This window comes from Tetranychus urticae, chromosome 3 (assembly GCF_039701765.1).
Source record: "Tetranychus urticae isolate SD_2017Ah chromosome 3, NJAU_TeUrti_SD_1.0, whole genome shotgun sequence".
NCBI classification, from domain to species: domain Eukaryota; kingdom Metazoa; phylum Arthropoda; class Arachnida; order Trombidiformes; family Tetranychidae; genus Tetranychus; species Tetranychus urticae.
Genome location: NC_142960.1, coordinates 18602839 through 18624725, shown reverse-complemented (window position 1 = coordinate 18624725; position 21887 = coordinate 18602839). Strand labels below are relative to the sequence as shown.

The 21887-nt window shown below is 32.8% G+C and overlaps 3 protein-coding genes and 1 long non-coding RNA gene across 7 annotated transcripts; 1 reads left to right on the top strand and 3 right to left on the bottom strand.

Annotated features, from left to right (window-relative positions):
- Positions 1-441: 441 nt before the first annotated feature.
- LOC107362977 (sodium/mannose cotransporter SLC5A10) lies at positions 442-13297 on the bottom strand. 3 transcript variants are annotated; one of them, XM_015930136.3, is made up of 11 exons: positions 13098-13297; positions 7927-8001; positions 7439-7543; positions 6786-6845; positions 5114-5218; positions 4161-4266; positions 3948-4028; positions 3669-3877; positions 2318-2712; positions 1812-2196; positions 442-1421 (listed from the first exon to the last, which is right to left on the bottom strand). In XM_015930136.3, the coding sequence occupies exons 1-11, from the start codon at positions 13215-13217 to the stop codon at positions 978-980; spliced, it is 2085 nt and encodes a 694-aa protein (XP_015785622.1). In that variant the 5' UTR covers positions 13218-13297; the 3' UTR covers positions 442-977. The 3 variants fall into 3 exon arrangements, with proteins under 3 accessions (XP_015785622.1, XP_089125218.1, XP_015785623.1); XM_089269092.1 differs by lacking the exons at positions 7439-7543; positions 7927-8001; positions 13098-13297 and adding an exon at positions 5733-5809 and having other exon boundaries at positions 6786-6821; XM_015930137.3 differs by lacking the exons at positions 6786-6845; positions 7439-7543; positions 7927-8001; positions 13098-13297 and adding an exon at positions 5733-5869.
- LOC107362980 (uncharacterized) lies at positions 4586-6929 on the top strand. 2 transcript variants are annotated; one of them, XR_016199794.1, is made up of 5 exons: positions 4587-4826; positions 4895-4972; positions 5055-5205; positions 5663-5906; positions 6224-6929. It is a non-coding gene; the product is annotated as an uncharacterized LOC107362980 (long non-coding RNA). The 2 variants fall into 2 exon arrangements; XR_003082479.2 differs by lacking the exon at positions 5055-5205 and having other exon boundaries at positions 4586-4826; positions 6224-6501.
- A 58-nt stretch (positions 13298-13355) lies between the features above and the next one.
- LOC107362979 (putative peptidoglycan muropeptide transporter SLC46) lies at positions 13356-16410 on the bottom strand. The gene is made up of 3 exons (XM_015930139.3): positions 15876-16410; positions 15225-15377; positions 13356-14954 (listed from the first exon to the last, which is right to left on the bottom strand). The coding sequence occupies exons 1-3, from the start codon at positions 16306-16308 to the stop codon at positions 14044-14046; spliced, it is 1497 nt and encodes a 498-aa protein (XP_015785625.1). The 5' UTR covers positions 16309-16410; the 3' UTR covers positions 13356-14043.
- A 2237-nt stretch (positions 16411-18647) lies between these two features.
- Positions 18648-21475, bottom strand: LOC107363352 (proton-coupled folate transporter-like). Its single transcript, XM_015930561.3, has 4 exons — positions 20914-21475; positions 20411-20563; positions 19154-20327; positions 18648-19085 (listed from the first exon to the last, which is right to left on the bottom strand). The coding sequence occupies exons 1-3, from the start codon at positions 21344-21346 to the stop codon at positions 19417-19419; spliced, it is 1497 nt and encodes a 498-aa protein (XP_015786047.1). The 5' UTR covers positions 21347-21475; the 3' UTR covers positions 18648-19085; positions 19154-19416.
- Between the last annotated feature and the right edge of the window lie 412 nt (positions 21476-21887).

Below are 21887 nucleotides of genomic sequence, written 5' to 3'. Positions count from 1 at the left end.
AAGTTTTAATTATTCCAATAGATGGAGTATTTCCAAAAATATCGGTTAAGTGTAATTTTACTGTATATTGATCATATTTTTTTTGAGTGAAATATTCAAATGGTTGAATCCCGTTTGATATTTTGATCAAAGCAAAATCATGATCAGTTGATGTTACACTGACTGTGTAAATTATTAACCAATTGGTTGATGAAAAAGGTGGATGTTAAATCAGTTAGTAGCAGTAAAATTGATACTAAAAATAAGATGATTTAAAAAATTACTCATAACATGTTTTAGTCAACATTTGTCAGCTACAGTAAAAGTTATGAAGATGAGAATCTTTGAAATTCTGGAGATTAACCGTGAAGTCCAATTTCAGCGTTTTCACTCTTTTCTAATAATCAACAATTTCTAGGTTAACTGTTCAACAGTTCAAATCAAAGTTCAACCAGATTAAACTAATATTGAACTCAACCTTAAAGTGATCAATTAGATCCCATTATCTCAGCTTTTACTGTAATTGAAAATAATTGATCACATTACATAAAACTAAATCCGGATTAAATTCGGATTATTAAATGTTCAACTTGACCATCAGTCAAGTATTGAATAATAATGAAAGTAGATAAGTTGATTTCAAAAAAAAAACAAAAACAATCAAAATTCAAAAAGGAATCAACAGGAAAATAAAAATACAACAGTGGGAATAGGAAGAGATATTAATCAACGAACGATTGTTACAACAATCATCCGCAAATCAGTAAAAAATAATTTATACTCTTGATCGAGTTAACAGTTGATTAGGTATCCATTTGCAGTGTTGGGTAATTAAAACCTTATTACTTGTATAAGTGGTTCAAATATGCGTCCTAATATAATTTAGTATCATTTATCAATCAATAACTGATTGGTTGTGAGTAAATAGGAAAAGACTGAATGGAATGGCATTTTGGAAGAAGTTAATTAGTTAATGATTGACTAATTTGTCACTTTGGTCAAGGACTATTGTGCATGTGGAAGGGCAAGGAAAAATAGGTGAACAAAAAGACGGAAAGAACAACAATTAAGGCCAAAGTTGTACGAAGTATTATCTTTTGGGTTAAAGTTTGACGAAGTGAAGCAACACCAGAATGTGATTCAAAGGCATCAGCAACGGACGATTTAAGACCAACTCCTTCGGGATCTTTTGATTTGGATGTTGATTGTTCTGTGTCTTCATAGCCACAGAACCAAATGAAAAACTTTTTACACAAGGAAACCTTTTTATCCTTGATCATAACATCATCAGCTTCTTCACCTTCCTCCAAATCAACATCGCATTTATCATCTTCCTCATGCCAATCCATGTCCGTTAACTCCATTGTTTTAGCTGGAACTGGTTTAACTTCGTCATCACGGATACTCTCATCGAATCGAGTCCAATATGTAGTTCTGATGAGCTGTTAAAAGAAGAAAAACAATCAATTAAATCTGTTTTTAATATATAAATGAGATCTTGTTGAACATGAGATTACACATCAATCAGGTCAAAGATTTTTCTTGTATAATCTATTAGCAAACATTACGAGTTGAATAATTGTCATTTTTTGATCTGAAAAAATTAGAGTTAATCTGCAAAATCAAATAATTTCATAATGATCAACATAGAGAATGTAAAAGGTTATTCAATATCTGTTATATAATGCTTAGATTAATGATCTATTATGAACTATTTGATTCTTAATGTGAGCTCTTTGAACTTAAATCTGATATCAGATTTTCAATAATTCAGTGTAAAATGTTGATTCAATTCATAAAGAAACTTGAAGGATATGAAATCTGTTACATACCCTGAAATTTTCAGTTGGCTTTGTGATTAAAGAAACAAAGACTGACGTAATCACAGAGATTATTGTTAAAATGAGTGCAAAATACATGTAATGAATATCTTTGATAAAACTTGGTCGGAGATCTGGTTCACCACAAGGAGGTTCACGATAAATAATGTCCAAAATAAATCTAACAGAGCCAATAACAAGACCAATAATTAGAGTCCAAAATGCTGCAGGTTCATTCATTCTAGGCCAAATAACTGAAAGTCCATAAACCGTGGCAATAGGAGGAGATAAGATTGATGAGATTGCTTGTATGTAAATATAAAGTTCACCGCTTTGCATTTCTTGAATGACCACAATCCATGCGATACTAAAAGCAATCATGGCAAAAGTGAATGATCTGTTAACGAAACAATTAAAGAGTAGATTAAAAACACTTAAAAATGTCATCTATAAATTTACCAAAATTAGACAATTATCTGACTTAAAAGAAAGGTTTTGCTATTCATCTGATTATGTACCTTCCTACGATCATTTGTTCCCTCACTGAAGCTTTTGGTCGTATCAGAGGCCATATATCGATGGTGAACATTGTACTACAGCTGTTGAAAATCGATGACAATCCAGACATGAGAGCAGCCAACATTCCAGCCATCATCAAGCCTTTGAGTCCACTGGGCATCAGAGCGAGCACAAGTCGTGGGTAAGCAATGTTAGAGCAGCCGGTATAACTTTGACAGACTCTGTAACATTCAACTGGATCGACACAGCTTACATCATCAGGAAACAATATTCTTGAGATCATTCCGGGAATGATTATGATGAAAAGAGGCATCAATTTCAAGAAGCCTGCAAGCAATGTGCCTCCTTGTGCATGGGCTAGATTTTTGGCAGCTAATAAGCGTTGGACAATAACCTGTGATTAAAGGAAGAATGATTATTATTATCTCTATAAGAAAAGTCATTGCTTATCTCAAAAGGCTGACTAAATTGCTTTGATCAGAAGAGAAAAAGGAAGTCACAAAATTGAATGGTTGATTATAAATCAATGTTTTCCGCTTTCATAGGATTTCCTTTATTCTGGGCCAACTCATACTGAATTAAACATTATCGAGATCACAATCGGTTGAACACTAAGTATTCATTTACACAAACAATTCTTACACATGAAAAAAAATAAAACAGATACAAAAGGATGTGGTTAATCATAAAGGCCTGTATTTCAAAGGCTGCAGATATCTGATCGCATTTACTTCATGCAAACTGAGAAAAGAAGCTGAAATAGTAATTGATGAGCCTAAACGAACCTCGATTGACTATCAAGCTCGATGAATGTAAATGTAAAACTTAGACTTGTACGTTGAATCTGTTAATAACTTATACCTCTGTAAGTTATAACCTGTATCCATGAATAGAGAGATTCCAGGTGCAAGAAAAATGTCTTTTTAATTAACAAGACTATGGACTCTAACTGTCTTGGACTTGAGCTATGTTCAAGATATTTTTAATAAAGACTAAGTGATTTATCATGATGAACATGATTCTTCATGATATTAATAGACTAGAGGTTTCTCCATGCGTGTAAAGGGTAAATGTGTTTTTTAGCTACTGGAACTTTCTACCACTCAATAGATTGACAAGCAAATAAAGAAAAAAAATCATAAATTTAACTAATGGTAAATCGTGATGATTAGCTAAAGTCCATTATTTCACCTGAATTTTCAAACAAACTGTCAAATATCCAAACGAGTTTTAACATGAAATAAAAAGATGTAGATTCAACTGCAACAAATCAGGTGGATATTTGAAAAGAACCAAAATTTTCTATAATTAGCTTTCCTTTACGAGGTTGAATTTAAACATTGGGTTTACCTGGTCAGTACACCAATACCACATTGATGCAAAGGTTTGTCCAGCTAAAAAGCCTAACCAGGGCATATCATGGTCATCAATTGGCCTCAATAACAGGAAAGCAGTGTCTTTAGGCATAGCACATGTTGTTGCGTTCACAGGAATGACTGACGGTTTGGCTTCAAAATAGCGTGGCTTTAAATTTCCAATTCCACCGATTTCATTTATAGCTAAAGGAAGAGTCAATAAATTAGCTATCAAACCTAATCACACATGAATAATTAAAATGGTTGCCATTACCTTTGTAGGTTAATAGGATTCCTCCGGCCAACATAACAAAACATTGTATTGTATCAGTATACATCACAGATGCTAATCCTCCTAAAATTACATTTAATACAGAGAGTATGATCAATACTTATTCCAGGAAGAATAAACTTAATGTTTATTTGATCAGTTATTAATCGTAATAAACATGAATCAAATAAAAGGTAAATGACATGATTGACTTACCAGTTACCGTTGAAACCGCCGTTAGAGCCAGTAGAATTAAAACACTGACATAAATTGACCATCCTCGAGCTTGTTGGATAAAAATGGCACCAGAAAATAGATTAACCTAATAATTTGCGACTAATTTAAATTATTTATGATCACAATATAAATCCAAATATTATTCCCAAAACAACTCTAGACGATGATACAATTCAAACATAATACTTTCGATGTTCAATGGTCTCAGCTTATTTCATTCTATGTTGACACATGTGTTTAAATCTGGTGTTTTTAAATTCAATGCATTAACTAGCTAATCAATAATGATAAAACTGCAATTTATTTCACAAATAAGACGAAGTTTCATTTTTCAGATTAATCACTCGTTTCTACCTCAAAATTACAAATGTCAATTTATAGCGACCCCTCACTTTTGAATTAACGGTTGGAGTTAAGCAAAATAATTATGCAAAATATCTATTAAAATTGTTGAATTTTAATTTTTTTACAGTGGAATTATGTCTAATTATTTTCAATTAACATTCTCGGTGTAAATAGTTCATCTATGTTATATAGTGACCCTTTATGCTATTGTGTACCTTCCTCTACGATCCAAATGTAAACTTACTCTCTACTCAGGTGATGTTTTGAATTCATCACAAATCGTTGATCAGTGACATTAAGGTTGGTTGTTTTTAATTAAAAACTGTATTATTAATATGATTTCATTAACTTTTTTTTCAATATCAAAGTCAAGTGTCAAGATCTAAATGTCAAGTGTAACGAAAAATGGTCTGATTATCTTCCGCAAATGATCTAATTATTCAAGTGTAAGTCTATTCATTCTTTCCTTTAGAAAAGTTATTTGCACTAAACCAAATTAATTTCAACTTTTTTGTCTTATATTGTTAGGATATATTTCATTTTGAAGATAAATAAAGCTTTTTAGTCAAAGAAAATGATTAACTTACCGAGATCTTGGTGAAAACATATAACAGTAGTGAGAGAAGAGCTAAATATGTTTGTATTCTTTTGCCTCCGAAACGTTTAGACATAAACTCAGGTAAGGTGTAAACCTTTGGAAACAAAATGAAACATAGAATTAGTTTGATTACTTGAGGTTGCTAATATTTAAATTATTCAATTAAGCAGCAGCATTTATCTTTAATGCTAACCGTTGCCCTGCCTAAAAATGTGCGTCCTATCAGAATTAATTCTAATCCTCTCAGAGTTTTCATCTTGGTTTTAAAACTAAGCGAACAATTTCTCATTTCTTCCAATTTCTAGTTGTTTTATTTTAATCTATTAGTCATTGATTAGATTTTTCTAAATCTCAATACAACGAGGATATTCAATATAATATTGCATCCCATCTGACTTAATAACTAGATCATAAAAATCTATCTATAACTGTTTAATTTTGATCTACCAACTAAACCTAATATCTTCTGATAGTGACAATAGTCTGTTTATTTCTGATCTAACCTTTTTGTTTAATGTCAATATCTTTTCTTCTGCAGACTAAACATGACTTTTCGTTGAAAGTTCTGCTCATTTGGATGGTTGTTTGCTTATTGTTAAAAGACTAACCGTGATATAAGACAAACCCAAGTCCATAGTAAAACCTGATTTCAGTTGATTGCCAAGTTTTACTCCATGTCATACAGCTTTTGGAAAAAGGAAAAAACCTCATAGATTAACCATTCAATATGATTGGAACCAATTTCTAGTTCCAGATTAACCAAGGAAAATCGAAGGGTCAAGGTAGATATTAAATCAAAGCATTTCATTTCATTATTAATCTTTCTTACTTTCCATTCAAACATCATAACTCAATAACGAAAGCTTCTATTATCTATTATCTATTCTTTTTCCTATTCTCATTTCACATCATGATAATCGGATTTTCAGTCCATCTTACTGTCTTATTCCAGTCAGTTAAAGGTTATACATGTACTAAAAATATAATGATACTTTTGTCTCTAGTAAAATCTTTAAGATTGAAATACTGGCTATCTTGATGTGTACAAGAATTTTAAATATCTTCTCATAAAATCTAACTGATTTTCTTTGTCTTTCAGGATAAATTTTCTAATGCGCAAAAATGCTGAACACAATGTGAAAAGATATCAATAGATTGGAACTCATTGCATCTGGAAATGTCTAAATCTCTGAAAAAAACCTGGCAAATCTGATGAGACAAAATTACTATTTTCAAGACTTTTAAACTTCTGCTTCAAGAATTGGATGGTTCCTGATGCTAATCCTTTCAGCATTTTTTACTTATTTATAAAGAGATTAAAGGATTAATGAAATGGACCAGAATTGGAAAGTTTAATGGAATCACAATCTTCACTTTCATTCGTAATTCTCAATTGGTAATTTGATTCTACTCAATGGGTCCTTCAAAACAAGAGGTGATAATTATCGCAAAAATTTTATTCACTCAATCAAACTTTTTCTCATGACTACATCATTGATAGGAATAATAAACAGAAATTTATCTTATGGCTGAAGAGATTTAATTACAAGTCTATTGGCTAAAATTGTAACATGATAGTTAATTATGAGAAAAGTTTGATTGTGTGCTTTAATTGTCTCTATTTACTGCTTCTTGTAAGGATAAAATAATTTTAGACTTACATTACTTGCCAGGAAAACGGGCAAGAATAGCCATCCAGTTATTTGTAAGATTAGTAAGGCCTATTGAAAAATTGTAAAAGATATTAGTGTTAAATGATTGATGATTATCGATTTCTAGAATAATTAAATCTGTTGACAATTTAATGAATTGCCTGATTTTGTTTACTAGTCCAAAAATAGGCAAAATCGAGGTAAAGTCAATCAATTTATTGATTGCAGTAAAAGAGATAATTGAATGCGACTTTTAATAAGCTTTTGTTTTCTATTGATCCACCAATTTCTGGTTTATAAATATCTGATTGAAGCTGTTTGTGTTATTGAGTACCTTTTCATGTAACTTTAAGTTTACAATTTTACCTAAATTTGGGTTAAATCAACAGTTAAAGGTTAAAATAAAGTTCTGTACAAAACAGTGAGCTCCAAAAAATCATAAGCAGCGAGAGTTAATTAGGTTAACAAAAAATCTATTTTTCTCTGATCATCGCATTTATTTTACATCATATATCGATCATTTAGACATTATTTAATCACAATCCTTTAACTTAACTCTTTTAACTATGATTTAGACTTTCAATTCATATAAATTTTTTATGAAATGCTAAATTCATTCCAATATTCATTAATGCATTTATTTTCATTTCACGGATACTTACATTAAGCTCAAAAGCAGCTACACCGATTCCTGATGCAGCCCCTGATCCAGCTAATCCAATGAAATGTTCACTTCCAATGTTGCTGGCGAAAACTGAGGCTCCAACCTTAAATGATGAAGCAAATTTAAATTAATCAAATGGACAACTCACATTCAGGCTCAATGTTCAGCTTATAACACTTAATCGTACAAGATTTACTGGATAAACATGTCACAACCTTTATTACTCTCATTCTGCTGCTTCTTCATCAAATTGGAATGATAAGTCAATCCGAATAGTTTCATATCAGCGGATTATGCAGCTATAAATATGTTAATAATATTCATGGAAATATATTCATTTCTCTCTGTAACTGAACATTAACAAGCAGAATTGGTTGAACTGTTTGTTTCCATTCAAGCCTTATCTTTACTATCTAGACTTGTAGTACAAGATGTTTTTCTGGTAAATGAATAAATCGGTAAATCAAGAGTGAAACATTTACTTACTGTTAGCCAAGTCATATAACGTCCAGCTAAAAAGTAGCCATCAACTGTTCCTCGATTTTTCGTTTTCCACATGGACTTTCAGAAGGATTCCAAGAGAAAAAGGAAAAGAAAATGAAATAATTATTCTTCTGTTATTAACCTTAATGAGATGTCTCAACTAATCATCATAAGAACGTGATCTATTCAATATAAATCTGAAATGAGCGAAAAATCATCTAAATGATAATTTGAGCAAAAACAACTCCAATCGATATTTTGTATTCAAGTAGATTGACTAAACATTTTCATACTAAAAAGTAACCAAGAATTTGATGTTAATATTATTGTATGATCAGCATTTTCCATTCTGTTTATTCAATTCTATTTATTTCCTGAGAAGCAAAAAGATACAAAATAAAAGTTCAAGGTTGAGTTATCGATTATCAATAGAGTTGAATAAAAGGATGAATAAGATTTGTGATCAACTCTTTTGTTACCCTGAGAAACCTTTCTCATCTTACATCCATAATATCCTTTAAGGGTCAATTTACCCATTCAAGTTATTATCTTTAATGGCACAATTAAACGTTAAACACAATAAACATTTACAACTAATCAATCATTAGGAGCTAAACATTGAAATATATTGATTAAAGTAACACTTTAAAGTGTAGATTCAATTTACGATTCTGAAATCTCTGTAAATGTAAATCCAACCAAAACAGTTGGACTAAAGGTTCAATTTGAGTAGTACGAAAACATACGCTTCAACTCCACAGACCGGAAACGAATGTTTCCCTTCTGGAATTAACAAGTATAATCATTGCGGGTCAAATGTCAAAATTTGCTTTTACCACTTTTATGCTAATTCTCTCATTTTAGGTTTATTTCAAAGCTCAATTGTCTATCAACCTAATTATGCTTGATTTCTTCACCTGATTAAGTTTTATCATATGAGTTGAATGACTTGATTATTGAATTCATGTCTTCTTAAGCATGATGATTCAGTTTAAGCTGACAGATGAGGTGATTTATCACATTTACTATTTTCAAACATGAGAATTAATTGATCAAATAATGAGTTTATATTGTTTGAAATGTAAAGTGATTAATGGAATTACTTTTTTACCAAATAAGGAGATTATTCATGAGCTGGTTTTTCTTTTTTCATGAATTGAGATTAATAGAATTACTTTTTTACCAAATAAGGAGATTATTCATAAGCTGGTTCTCCCTTTTCATGATGTTTGAAATGCAAAGTGATTCAGGGAATTACTTAACTTCCAAATAAGGAGATAGTTCATAAGCTGGTTTTTCCCTCTTCGTGAATTGTTAAGTGATTAATGAAATTATTTAGCTGCCAGGTGCACCCATTTATTTCAAAGTTGTTTGAGAGTCTTGTATTTAAGCTGAAACTTTTTTCAGAAAAGCATCAGTTATTTTCAAGAGTTTCAACGATAAACTTTCTTTCTTTTCCCTCTTTTAAAATCATATTTCGCCAATTCTTATCTGCTTTCATGATGGAAAACGGTAAGGATTCTTTTTCTTATTCGATGAATTGTTTTTAATCTAATTTTGTTTGCTTTTCTAAGGCAATACTTTGTCAATTCTAATTTGTTTCAATTTTTATTTATTTATCCTTTCTCAACCCACTTCTTCATGCCGATTACTGCATTTAGACTGCATTTCCCAGGATTTACATGTAAGCTACATGGTTCCAACCGAGTGTTTATACCGCTCCAAGTTGCACCAAGCTTTCCAAGGTTAAATCTGGGAATACCAAGGGCCCTTAACATATCTTCAGCCTCCTTGGATTTACAAGCAGCAAGAAAATGGTCGTCATCAAGATCACATTCATAAAAGGCAATGATTATATCATTGATACTTTGTATTTTGGCACCTTTGTCAACTTCAAAAGGTAAACCATGATGTTTGCGTGTTAGATACAGTGCCTGTCGCTGATCATTGGCAGATAGTTGATCCATTTTTAGCTCATGGTCAACACTAAATACACTTGCACCATGATCACTAAGGACAGCACATTCACGAGGATAAAATACATTGTTGGCGTAAAAGCCTTGAACATCAATATAGCAGCAAATGTAATCCATTTTCTTGTGAGCATTTTGAACTTTCTCTCTTCTATTTATACTCTCCGATTTCTCTCATCAGCAGAGTGAGTGATCGAAGGAGCGGGGGAAATTCAGCATGGACACCGCGCAAAGATTTCAAAAATTCTCCGTTGACTCTCAACATGAAGTCATTGCGAGTACAAGGTCCAGGGGGTAGAATCATTTCCCCGAAATTATTCATATATGTGTCAAAAATTTTTACACAATTTGTTTTTAGAAATTTGATAGCTTCGGCAGGAAGTTTATTGCCGGCAATTATTTCTTCTTCTTCTTTGAAGACATGGTCGATTGATTTTATTTCACTTTTCACTAAAGTGGAAAAGATGAAGGCATCTTCAATTGTTCGGGCTGGAGCAATTGGGCAGCAGACAAATTCTCGTGGTCTTAGTACACTGAGAATGAAATTCACACCACAGAGATAGATGTCAAGTGGAGCTATATCCTTCTCTCGGATACAAAGACGGTGATTACGCTTAATAAGCATGATTCCTCCGCTTGTTGATTCGATGGTCAACTCATCAACAACCTTTTGCGCGGGAGTGTTGCCTTTAAGCACTTCTTGAATGAAGATGTCAAGTTGAATTAACTCCCATCGCTTCATGTTGACACCGTAAGAAGTGGGATAATCCTTCACAAAAAGACGCAAGTCAGCACGACTGCAAACAATTTTGTCGTTGCCGTCTGTTGCCCATGATAGGGTTAGACGGAGATCGTTGATTTTCACAGCTTTCAAAGAGTGCCAGTTTAAAGTTGACATTATGATTTCAGTTACTTTACTGATCTTTTTTGATCAACATCATCTCTTTTTATACTTGTCTTCTTCTTAAACTCTCGATATGCATCACGGAGCTCATTATGCGTTTTTCCGCCGGTAACAATTAATTTTCCAGAAGCCTAATACACAACACAAAGGTTCTTATTCTTCCAGACATGAGCAGGGTAGATTTCCGGTTCGTAAGAAAGACCAATTAAATTGATTTTACCTCGGATATGTGCAACTGATGTCATATTCACAATTTTAACGAATTTTGCACTTGGAAAACGTGACTTTATGAATTTTTTCACTTCATTTAATCTTTTAAAACCTGTAGCAATTATTTTACCAGATTCAAAGAGCAATAAACAGTTACTTCCTTCTTTAATTAAATCAGCATTGAACTTGGTCATTCTTGCGGCTAAACGGATCTTTTTTCCAAGGTCCCATAGTGATACGATATTAACAATACGCATCTAGAACAATATAAAAGTATTCTTTGAATAATAAAACGATAATTAAAGCTAATATTAACATTAATACATAGACAATTGCATACATTGGTAATTACTGAAGCTTATTCCTTTGTACTTTACTATTTATACTTGTTAATTCCAGAAGGGAAACATTCGTTTCCCTTCTTTCATTCAGGTTCAGCCTTGAACAATTAAAGAATCATTGAAGCATTTGAAACAATAGATACCGTAAGATGGTGTCAAACGGTCAAGTGCAAAAACTATCGAAGCATTTAAAACATTAATATCGAAAGACGGTGTCAAAAATCATTGAAGCATTAAAAACATTAATATCGAAAGACGGTGTCAAGGTCAGCCGTTAGGTCAGCCGAGCGTTAAGTCAGCCGAGCGTGAAATCAATCATGCGAAAGGGGGGAGGAGGTAATTCCGTTTCCGGTCTGTGGAGTTGAAGCGTATGTTTTCGTACTACTAATTTGAAATTGGTTATCATTAAACTTCATTTATCATTAATTACTCCTGAATACAATTTAATCTAAAGGTAAGCCTGACAAAAATAGACATTTGAATGCAAGGAAAATATGAAAACAGTTCAGTTGTCTTACTAATTTGTTAATTGTTGCCTTAGTTCATTGAATTTGAAGCGAAAAATGATTGAAACTCAATGTTGTTTATGAAAATTGAAGTTAATTTTCTGATATTGATTTTAGCATTAGTCTATTTTTATCCTTCAACACATCACAATCAATCATGTCCAGAGGTTGAATGGTTGAATCCGTGTTGAAAAGGTTTCAGGGTTGATTTAGGTGATCAACAACCAATCTAAACTATCTTAACCAATCATAAAAAATCCCAAAACCAAGCTATTGTTTCATGTCAATTTTGATTCCAACTATTTGAGCTTGATTAAGCCTCGGCTGTCAAAGCTTCAGTTTTAAATTTCATTGTTGACTTGAAAGACAAATTGGATAAAATTCTGGTTTAAAAATCAGTTGGGAGTGATATTAATTGAAATGGATTTCACTGATTTTGAGTTTATTTTGAAATTTTGTTGCACCCAAGAGTACACTCAATACAGCTTTTGATCAATTTATTCTGATACGGTTATCATTGTTCACTGGATTCAGTCAATAATCAAAATACTCTTGGTTTAATTTCAATAAAAGCTGAAGATTACTTCATTTTCAATCATCGAAACATTTCAAGCATTTTATACATCATTCTGGAGTCTATAAATTTTATAACAAATTCAATTTCATATTTTGTCTGACTTGTAAGCAAAATCAATTCACTTAAAAGGCAATTTCGAGCTTCTTTCAGTTCATGTTAAATCATTAAACAAGGTAAAACAGAAATGTATCAAATGTCAGATTTTTCATGAAAGTGGATCCACTGAGATACAATATTGGAACTCAGCATGAGTCGAGGATAAATAATTAAGCTAAAAGTGTTTTACCAGTTATAATGTAACGTAAAGTAAAATGTCAAATTGGGTGAAGAGCATTAAAATTTCAACTCAAATTGTCACTCTTTTAGCTTTTACAGCCTAACCTTTGTAGATTGGTGATGATAGTCAAAAGGTCTGTTTTAATTGATTAAATAACAATTACAATCGATAAATTTGATCTATTTAAAACAATTCTGTTTAAAATAATCAAATTTACCTAATTATGCCATGTCGAGAAGACAATGATTGATGTCAGTTTGAAGCTTGAGCTACCATTTGAATGGCAAAAATGGGTTAATGCTCTTCAACAGTAAATTACTGTTAAATGAGTTTATATTTAAACACTATTAGAACTGTAATGAAATCAATTTAAATTGGTTACTTACCCAAAAACCAGTTGCCAGAATGAGCAAGAAGTAAGCGACAACAACAGCGATATCAAGACTTTCCAAACCTGGCCTGGGTTTATGTTCAGGTGCTGTTAACACTGTACTTGATTGATCCATGGTAATTAATTGTCTGGTTAAAATTAGGTTTTATTGGCAACTAATTGAGAATCAACTGATGATCTTTAATTGGTGTGTTGATAGATCAAATATATTGGTGTCAATTGTCAAGAAAGAGATTCAATTTAAAAGACTAAATGATAGGTTTACAGCTTTTATTGGTTTATAAACATTCCCTGTACATTTATCGATCAAGAAAAAAGCAGAAGCACAATACAACAGGTAAAACCTTTTTGTTTGTTATAATGGTGATGTATTTTTGCTTATGTATCTTTTAACTTGTTGTTACATGTTGGTAATATACAAATATACAATGAACAATTGGAAGAAGAAGCTAACATGACTAGTCTTTTATATCTTGAAAACCATGATTTAATAAAATGTAAGGAGCTGGGAATGATTTGACTCAAAACTTCTGAGCATTCCTAATACTCCTTGTCAAAAAAACATATAAATTTATCAACTGTTAACTCCATCTATTGCCTTATAATGGATGGATAATGAAAAGAAGATCGAAATGAAATCTCTTTGAAGTCTATTCTGATTGCTAAATTGGTACATAGTATTGAAATTAATCTTGATGAGACACGGATAATTCAATAAATAAATCGAGTAATGCTTCCAAAAATGTAGGTTAACAAGTGCTTAAGCATTTGGCATTTTTTGAGTAGCCATCGATGGTACGAAATCATTTGTGGTCAGTGGTTGATGATTGTTGCATGGAAAGAGATATTGCTTGAAAAAACTGGTTAATTGAAGGTTGAATTACATCCATTTTCTGGTTTGGTATTCCGTTGGAAACAATTCAGTTTGGTTTGTTGTGGTTTTAGTGAATTACGGTCAGTGAAATGGTATTGTTATTAACATCGACTTGCTTTTGTTTTCGTTCTTCCCGTTTTTTGATTACTGCTGCTATGTCATTGACAAGGAAATTAATCGCTGGAATGAGTGCGAGTAATGCGGCAATGTTATAAATTAGTCCTGGATGGAAGTCTATTGTGGCACTATAGACATGAGTGTAAATGTAGGCCGCTGCAATTGAGGCATATGAATTGGCGGATGAGATTATGGCGAAAATTTTGGCAGTTTCTTCTGGATCGACTATTTGGGAAACAAGAGCTCGGTTGGCAATAGAAGCTAATGAGCCAAGGCCTCCAAAAGAGTAGGCCATTGCAAATCCAACATCATTAGTAACAATTCCTTTGATTCCACTCATAGAAATGACTGAGAGTGCACCAATTAAACCAACGGCTGAGTCCCTAACCGACATACATTTAAGTAGTTGAGGCACAATAACACTCAACAAAGCAGGCACGATATTGAAGTAAGTCGATAGCGTCGTGAACTTTTCAGCACTCCAACCATACACTTTCTGAGAAAATTGGAAGCTTATTGTATTATCGCCTCCCATTACACTCCAAATGATAAGTCCACTTATTACTGCCATTATTAATTTGGTTTTGTCTCGTCCTGATCTTTTAACTGTCAATGGTTTAGCTAGCTCCTTAAATCTTGACAGTTGAAAAACGTCTTTAACGACTTCTCTGTGACTTCGATTAGCCAAATGTTCAGCAGTATCGGGAACACCTTCAAGAGTTACAAACAAACCCCAAATGAATGCGATAACCAACAAAGCCAATGAAACAAACAAAACTCCTAAATAGTTTTCGGGTTGACCGTGAATCCAGGGTTTCATTGCTAGGACTTTTCCACCAAAATATGTACCACAAAGTACTCCTGTAATCAAAGTAGAGTTGCAATGTTTAACATTTACTTTTGTTTGTGATTCTCTTTTGTACTACTCATGAAATTATTAAGATACAATTGAGGTAATCTATGTGTCATTAAAAGCTTACTTTCACTGATTTATGCAAAAATTTCAAGGGAAATTCTGTTAGGAAATTCCAAATCAGTTATCGGTATTAATCGTTATCAAAGGAAAATTTTTCATGCTCATGAAGTAAATTTTAGCCTTAGTTTTGATCTTTAGATGAATTTGTTACTTACCAGTACTGGTGAATAACTCCATCAAAGCAAATCTCACAACCAGAAACCTAGTTGGAGTTGACCAGGAAACGTAAGTGTAAAATGAACTGGTTAACAGAGTAATGCTTCCAGAGAAACCAGAAGGTACACTAGCTAAAAGGATGGCCCACGAAGCTGTTTAAAAAGGAACATTTAAATATGATTTTAATATGTGTGAATTGCTTAAATCAATGTTTTCATTCAAAAAAGTTGAAATTAAACTTGCGCTAAGCTTGGACGAGATGATAAGCCAAAAAAAGATACATAACATTGCTAATTGCATTGAAACCCAATAATAACTTACATTTCTTATACACAGTTCAATAAGTTATAACATTTTGATTAAGTTTTCGGATTGTTATTCTAATATAACCAACTTGAACTAGTCGAAAAGATGAAAAAGATCAGTTTATGACGGTATAATGTCTCAATATAATTCAAGCTTTATTCATTCGATTTGCAAATTGTTTAAATCTGAGAGACCTAAAACTAATCCAACAAAGATAGAGACTGTAGCGACAATATACAAGTAGTTAAAATTAGCTTTCAAATATTGAAAACGGTACAAAACTTTCAAAAATATTAACCATTTAAAGGCAATTATTGTATTGTACGATTTTTGTTTGTACTTACAGACTTTGAAGAGAAAAGCATTGGCCAAGAGAATCGAGATCGAAAGAATGGCGCCCAGATTCGGTAGAAGCATGATTGCCTTCAAGTAATGAGGATACTTTTCAAGCCAATAGCTAAGGAATAGAGCGACAATTGTGGATGGAACCGTTTCGATTGCAGTTTGCCAGTTTTTCAGTGAATTTGCATGAACCAATATTGATGTACTTGTGGTCTCCGCGTTTTCACTGTGATTTGAATTCAGGGTTAAACAATACTCTTTGGGAAAATGAAGTTGATTGATGCACATCTTGTCCTCTGCTAATTGAGTTATGGTAACACCTTGCATAACAATAGCAAAGACTTGCAAGAAAAGGTATGGGTCAAGTTTGGTCAATTTCAAAAAGCTAATGAAAACTTGACCTCCTGTCAGATCTTTGGCGAAATCTTGGGTCATTTTAACTCACTTGTGTTTAAAACGAGTGTATGACGAGAAACGACTTAACAAGAAAACTAAAACAGAGTCAAACTCACATAATCAAAGCTGATCTGAGCGTTAATTTGCTTTATAATAAAACAATTGATTATCTAACGCTTAAATAGCTATAATAGTGAGCAACAATAATAACTAATTTTAAGCATCTTTTCATCATTGCACTGATTGTTGTTATAGAGACTTTCATCTGAATTAATCTTAATCCTGGTTGCCTTGATGCTGGTTACATAAAAGAATGTTTATTAATCCAGTTGGAATTAGTGATAAACCCATTGAAACTTCATTTGCGAATTTGATTTACACTATTCCATTGTATGTTTCATCACCACATCCACGAAATCATCATCTTTAAGACCCCCAACACTCAAATCCTGCGATTGTTTCTGGTTAATTTCCCTTTGCAATAACTTATCTTTTCGTGTTGTTTCATATTTTCTTGCTTATTTTCATAAATTATTTTGAATTTTTTATAGAGGAAAGGAGACATTTGCATTATGATTAAGAAACAAAAATAAATCTGAAGATTGAACCGTTCATCTTTGTATTGAAATTTCCTCAAGAAAACTCGTAATATGAAGTGTCCAATTACTGCACTGGGTCCATTGATATCAAACAGAAAAGATATAATTCTAAGAGAAGGGATTTTCATATCAAATTAACGTTTCTAAATAATACTTTCGAGCAATAACGTCGATGCCAATCAAGATTTTCAGTGCAACAATAAGACCGTAATCCGTAAATTGTCATGCTATCGGGAAATTGCTTCATTTTATATTATTGATATTACATTTTGCACACAGTGATCCATAATGAACTGACTGGCTATTCGTAGTCTAGTAACTTTTCAATGAACTAGCATACATATTTCAAACTAACCTGAAAATATAAATCAAAGTCTATTTATTAAATGATATTATGCTTTAAAGATTTCCTTTCCTACAAGATGCTACTTTGAAGTGTTCTTTCAAAATTCCCATTATTTCCTACAAATGACTGAAATATCTAGGATTTTGCTTATTTCTGCCAATCGATGCAAATTTCTTGCCGATTAATTGTTTATCATTATATGTTTTTGCAGAGGTGCAGCACTGAAAAGCAATCAGTATTATTTGTTGCTACTTTTTAATATGAAACTATCATCGCGAGGATCATATATTCACATTGATGAATGGTTGCTCTTTAATGCTACCCAGAACCAGAACACGAGTAACTAATATCATGGCAATCATGTAAAAAGGTTAGCGCAAAATCTTTGAATTGATCATGATTTAATTTCAATTTTCACTTTCTCTCCAAGAAAACTTGCAAACGGAATTCCGAAGTATTAGATGGACTCATAGTTTAGTTAAATCTTGGATAATACTTTATTTAACAACAAATGTAATGATAATATCTATGAAATTTAAATTTACAAGTATTAGGTAGGTCAAGCATGCGTAGGTCTGACATTGAAGGAGTTAATTTAGATAACTTTTCATTGTAAATGTGATTTGCAGGTCTTAATATATTACTATAAACGAAGGAGCTATGGTTGTATCTCCACTCTGTAGCAGGCCACAGTCTTTGAACCGAAAAACCGGTTTTTGGCTGCCTTTAGCACATTGATCGATTCCTGTCTCATTTCACGGTCATACTGACTACAATTTTCTATCAAAAATAAGTCTAAGGGAACAAATCTACCTGTTTATGGATGAAAAATGCTTTGAATTCAGACTAATTCTTAAATATGATATCGTGTTGTAACGGTATCATGAAAGCCGAGATGACGTGCTTGTTAGGCAGTTATTGCAGCTCGATTTTCAATACCTAAAAGACCAATTGATATGTAATGCGGCGTAACTATAGAAACGATGAACCTTGCCGTTCATAAATCCAGGCTTATCAGTTAGTTTCGCTGAATGAAAGTTGTCTCAGGTAAATGAAAACACAAGGCGACACAAAAAAACTCATTTTCGATTTTCGGGTCATTTTTCTAGAGACACATGGCTGCACTGTAGTTCCTTTCTCTGACGATTCATAGTTCATCCATCTAGAAATCTTGTCATGAAAGCATTTAGCGTTTCATCAAGCATGGCTCTGATAGTCCTCTTTTGTTCAAGACAACCCTTTTTTGCAAAATCACATTTTGATGCAAGAAATCATGAACGATTTCGAATAACTTTGTTACTAGTTCGTTTATAACGATAAAAGTCAATAACTATGATGTTTCGACTACTCTCTTTCTTTTAAAAAAATTTCGATCTTTCTGTGATCACGGCCTCTAGGTCAAACCTACGCATGCTTGACCCACCTAATATAATTAATAATAGACGGACTCGTCCAGCATTGGGTCGTATCTTGAAAAAGGGTGCAATCGCACGCGAAAATTTCAGTCTAGCATTTTCAGGTGTTACAGCGGGCATGTTTTTAAGTCGGCAAACACTTATAAGCAACGGTTTTGTCAACAGAAGGATTTCTTTGACGATTCCTCTGATCACCTCATTGAAATGATTGAGAGTGCAAAATGTAAAATATATTGTGGGCCAAACAATCAATCTTCAATCGGCTTTCAATCGAGATACTTTGAACCCGTCAGCAATCACATGCCCAATTTTTGTCTAGCATTTTCAGTTGTTACTACAAACATGAGTAAACATGTTTTCATCCATTTAACAGTCCAATAGAATTACTTGCTTGACCGTCAACTCATGGCTTCATTACCAGAATCTATCCACTGATATATTTACCAATAAAAACGGCTATTTAAAGAACATAGAATAAGCAAATTAGTAAATTTATTCAAGTAAAATATTAACGATTAACTTACCGCTCATACTGACAGACTTCATAATAGCAAATTTAACGATTAATTAACTGGCATTAATGGACAGGAAATTTCTTTAAAATATCTCCAGATATAAAAACTGTTTTCATTATGCTTTTGAATGGTTAATGATACCAGGAAATTGGCAAGTTGGTCCAATGGCTTACTAGTGACAATTTTTGTTAACTTAAGCACGAACTTGAATTGAATCCATTTTCTGGTTTGGCTATTGCGTCGGAAACATTTCAGTTTGGTTTTTTGTGCTTTTAGGAAATTACGGCTAATGAAATGGTATTGTTATTAACATCGACTTGCTTCTGTTTTCGTTCTTCCCGTTTTCTTATTACTGCTGCTATGTCATTGACAAGGAAATTAATTGCTGGAATGAGTGCGAGTAATGCGGCAATATTATAAATTAGTCCTGGATGGAAGTCCATTGTGGCACTATAGACATGAGTGTAAATGTAGGCCGCTGCAATTGAGGCATATGAATTGGCGGATGAGATTATGGCGAAAATTTTGGCAGTTTCTTCTGGATCGACTATTTGGGAAACAAGAGCTCGGTTAGCAATAGAAGCTAATGAGCCAAGTCCACCAAAAGAATTAGCCAGTGCAAATCCAACATCATTAGTAACAATTCCTTTGATTCCACTCATTGAAATGACTGAAAGTGCACCAATTAAACCAACGGCTGAGTCCCTAACCGACATACATTTAAGTAGTTGAGGCACAATAACACTAAGTAGAGCAGGCAAAATATTGAAGTAAGTCGATAGCGTAGAGTACTTTTCAGCACTCCAACCATACACTTTCTGAGAAAATTGGAAACTTATCGTATAATCGCCTCCTATTATACTCCAAATGATAAGTCCACTTATTATTGCCATTATTAATTTGGTTTTGTCTCGTCCTGATCTTTTAACTGTCAATGGTTCAGCTAGCTCCTTAAATCTTGACAGTTGGAAAACGTCTTTAACGACTTCTCTGTGACTTCGACAAGCTAGATGTTCAGCAGTATCAGGAACACCTTCAAGAGTTACAAAAAAACCCCAAATGAATGCAGTAACCAACAAGGCTAGTGAAACAAACAAAACTCCTAAATAGTTTTCGGGTTGACCGTGAATCCAGGGTTTCATTGTTAGGACTTTTCCACTCAAATATGTACCACAAAGTGATCCTGCAAAAGTCGTGTAACATAGAGTTGGAATGTTTAACTTTTATTTGTGATTGTCAATTGCTGTTAATGAATTTGTTACTTACCAGTACTGATGAATAGTTCCAGCATAGCGAATCTCATAACCAGAAACCTAGTCGGAGTTGACCAGGAAACGTAAGTGTAAAATGAACTTGTTAACAGAGTAATGCTTCCAGAGAAACCAGAAGGTACACTAGCTAAAAGGATGGCCCACGAAGCTGTTTAAACAAAGATGGAGCTTGAAATATCATTTATGGCATTTATGTAATTACCACTAAACTCTATTGGCGAAAATTCTACACAATCTATTAAATTAATTTGTGTTCAATGTGTTCTTGTTAATGCAAAATGGTGTAACCAGCGTAAGCTAGAACTATTTAAACAAAGTTTAAGTTGAAGCTGTCGTGGAAATATCGTTAGTTTTCAAACATATCGAACGGTTATTCGCTGTGTTTCTCAATCAATTCATTTTGACTTGCGGAACTGAACAGTAAGTTTAAACTATTGCCGCATACTTAATATTTGTAAATTATTTTGTTGCAATAAATTGTTTATTGTTGTTACTTACAGACTTTGAAGAGAAAAGCATTGGACAAGAGAATCAAGATCGAAAGAATGGCACCCAGATTTGGTAAAAGCATGATTGCCTTCAAGTAATGAGGATACTTTTCAAGCCAATAGCTAAGGAACAGAGCGACTATTGAGGATGGAATCGTATCGATTGCAGTTTGCCAGTTCTTCAGTGAATTTGCATGAACCAATATTGATGTACTTGTGGTCTCCGCGTTTTCACTGTGATTTGAAGTCAGGGTTAAACAGTACTCTTTGGGAAAATGAAGTTGATTGATGCACATCTTGTCCTCTGCTAATTGAGTTATGGTAACGCCTTGCATAACAATAGCAAAGACTTGCAAGAAAAGGTATGGGTCAAGTTTGGTCAACTTCAAAAAGCTAATGAAAACTTGACCTCCCGTCAGATCTTTGGCGAAATCTTGGGTCATTTTAACTCACTTGTGTTTAAAACGAGTTTACGACGAGAAACGACTTAACAAGAAAACTAAAAAAGTCAAACTCACATAATCAAAGCTGATCTGAGCGTTAGTTTGCCGTTATAATAAAACAATTGATTATCTAACGCTTAAATAGCTATAATAGTGAGCAACTGATATTAACTAATTCAAGCATCTTTTCATCATTTCGCTGATTGTTGTTATAGAGACTTTCATCTGAAGCAAAATGCGAAATAATATTAATCCTGTTTACCTTGATGCTGGTTACGTAAATGAATGTTTATTAATCCATTTGGAATTAGTGATAAACCCATTGAAACTTCATTTGCGAATTTGATTTACACTATTCCATTGTATGTTTCATTGAAACATTTACGAAACCATCAGCTTTAAGACCCCCAACACTCAAATCCTGCGATTGTTTTGGATGCGATTGCTTTTATTTTCTGGTTAATTTTCATCGGGTATTTTGAGTTTTCTTTCAGAGGAAAAGCTAGATATCAATTTTTAATCATGATTAAGCATCAGGTAT

Bases quoted from the DNA above. Each gene is read 5' to 3' on its own strand.
- LOC107362977 (XM_015930136.3), bottom strand. From the start codon at position 13,217: ATGGATCAATCAAGTACAGTGTTAACAGCACCTGAACATAAACCCAGG. The intron at 6,846-7,438 runs GTAAGTATCCGT...ATTTTTCAATAG, and splicing joins TAGCTGCTTTTGAGCTTAAT to GCCTTACTAATCTTACAAAT. The intron at 5,219-6,785 runs GTAAGTCTAAAA...TTGTTTCCAAAG, and splicing joins CCGTTTTCCTGGCAAGTAAT to GTTTACACCTTACCTGAGTT.
- LOC107362979 (XM_015930139.3), bottom strand. From the start codon at position 16,308: ATGACCCAAGATTTCGCCAAAGATCTGACAGGAGGTCAAGTTTTCATT. The intron at 15,378-15,875 runs GTAAGTACAAAC...CTTTTTAAACAG, and splicing joins TGCTTTTCTCTTCAAAGTCT to CTTCGTGGGCCATCCTTTTA. The intron at 14,955-15,224 runs GTAAGTAACAAA...CTTTGATTACAG, and splicing joins GGAGTTATTCACCAGTACTG to GAGTACTTTGTGGTACATAT.
- LOC107363352 (XM_015930561.3), bottom strand. From the start codon at position 21,346: ATGACCCAAGATTTCGCCAAAGATCTGACGGGAGGTCAAGTTTTCATT. The intron at 20,564-20,913 runs GTAAGTAACAAC...TTGTTTAAACAG, and splicing joins TGCTTTTCTCTTCAAAGTCT to CTTCGTGGGCCATCCTTTTA. The intron at 20,328-20,410 runs GTAAGTAACAAA...CGACTTTTGCAG, and splicing joins GGAACTATTCATCAGTACTG to GATCACTTTGTGGTACATAT.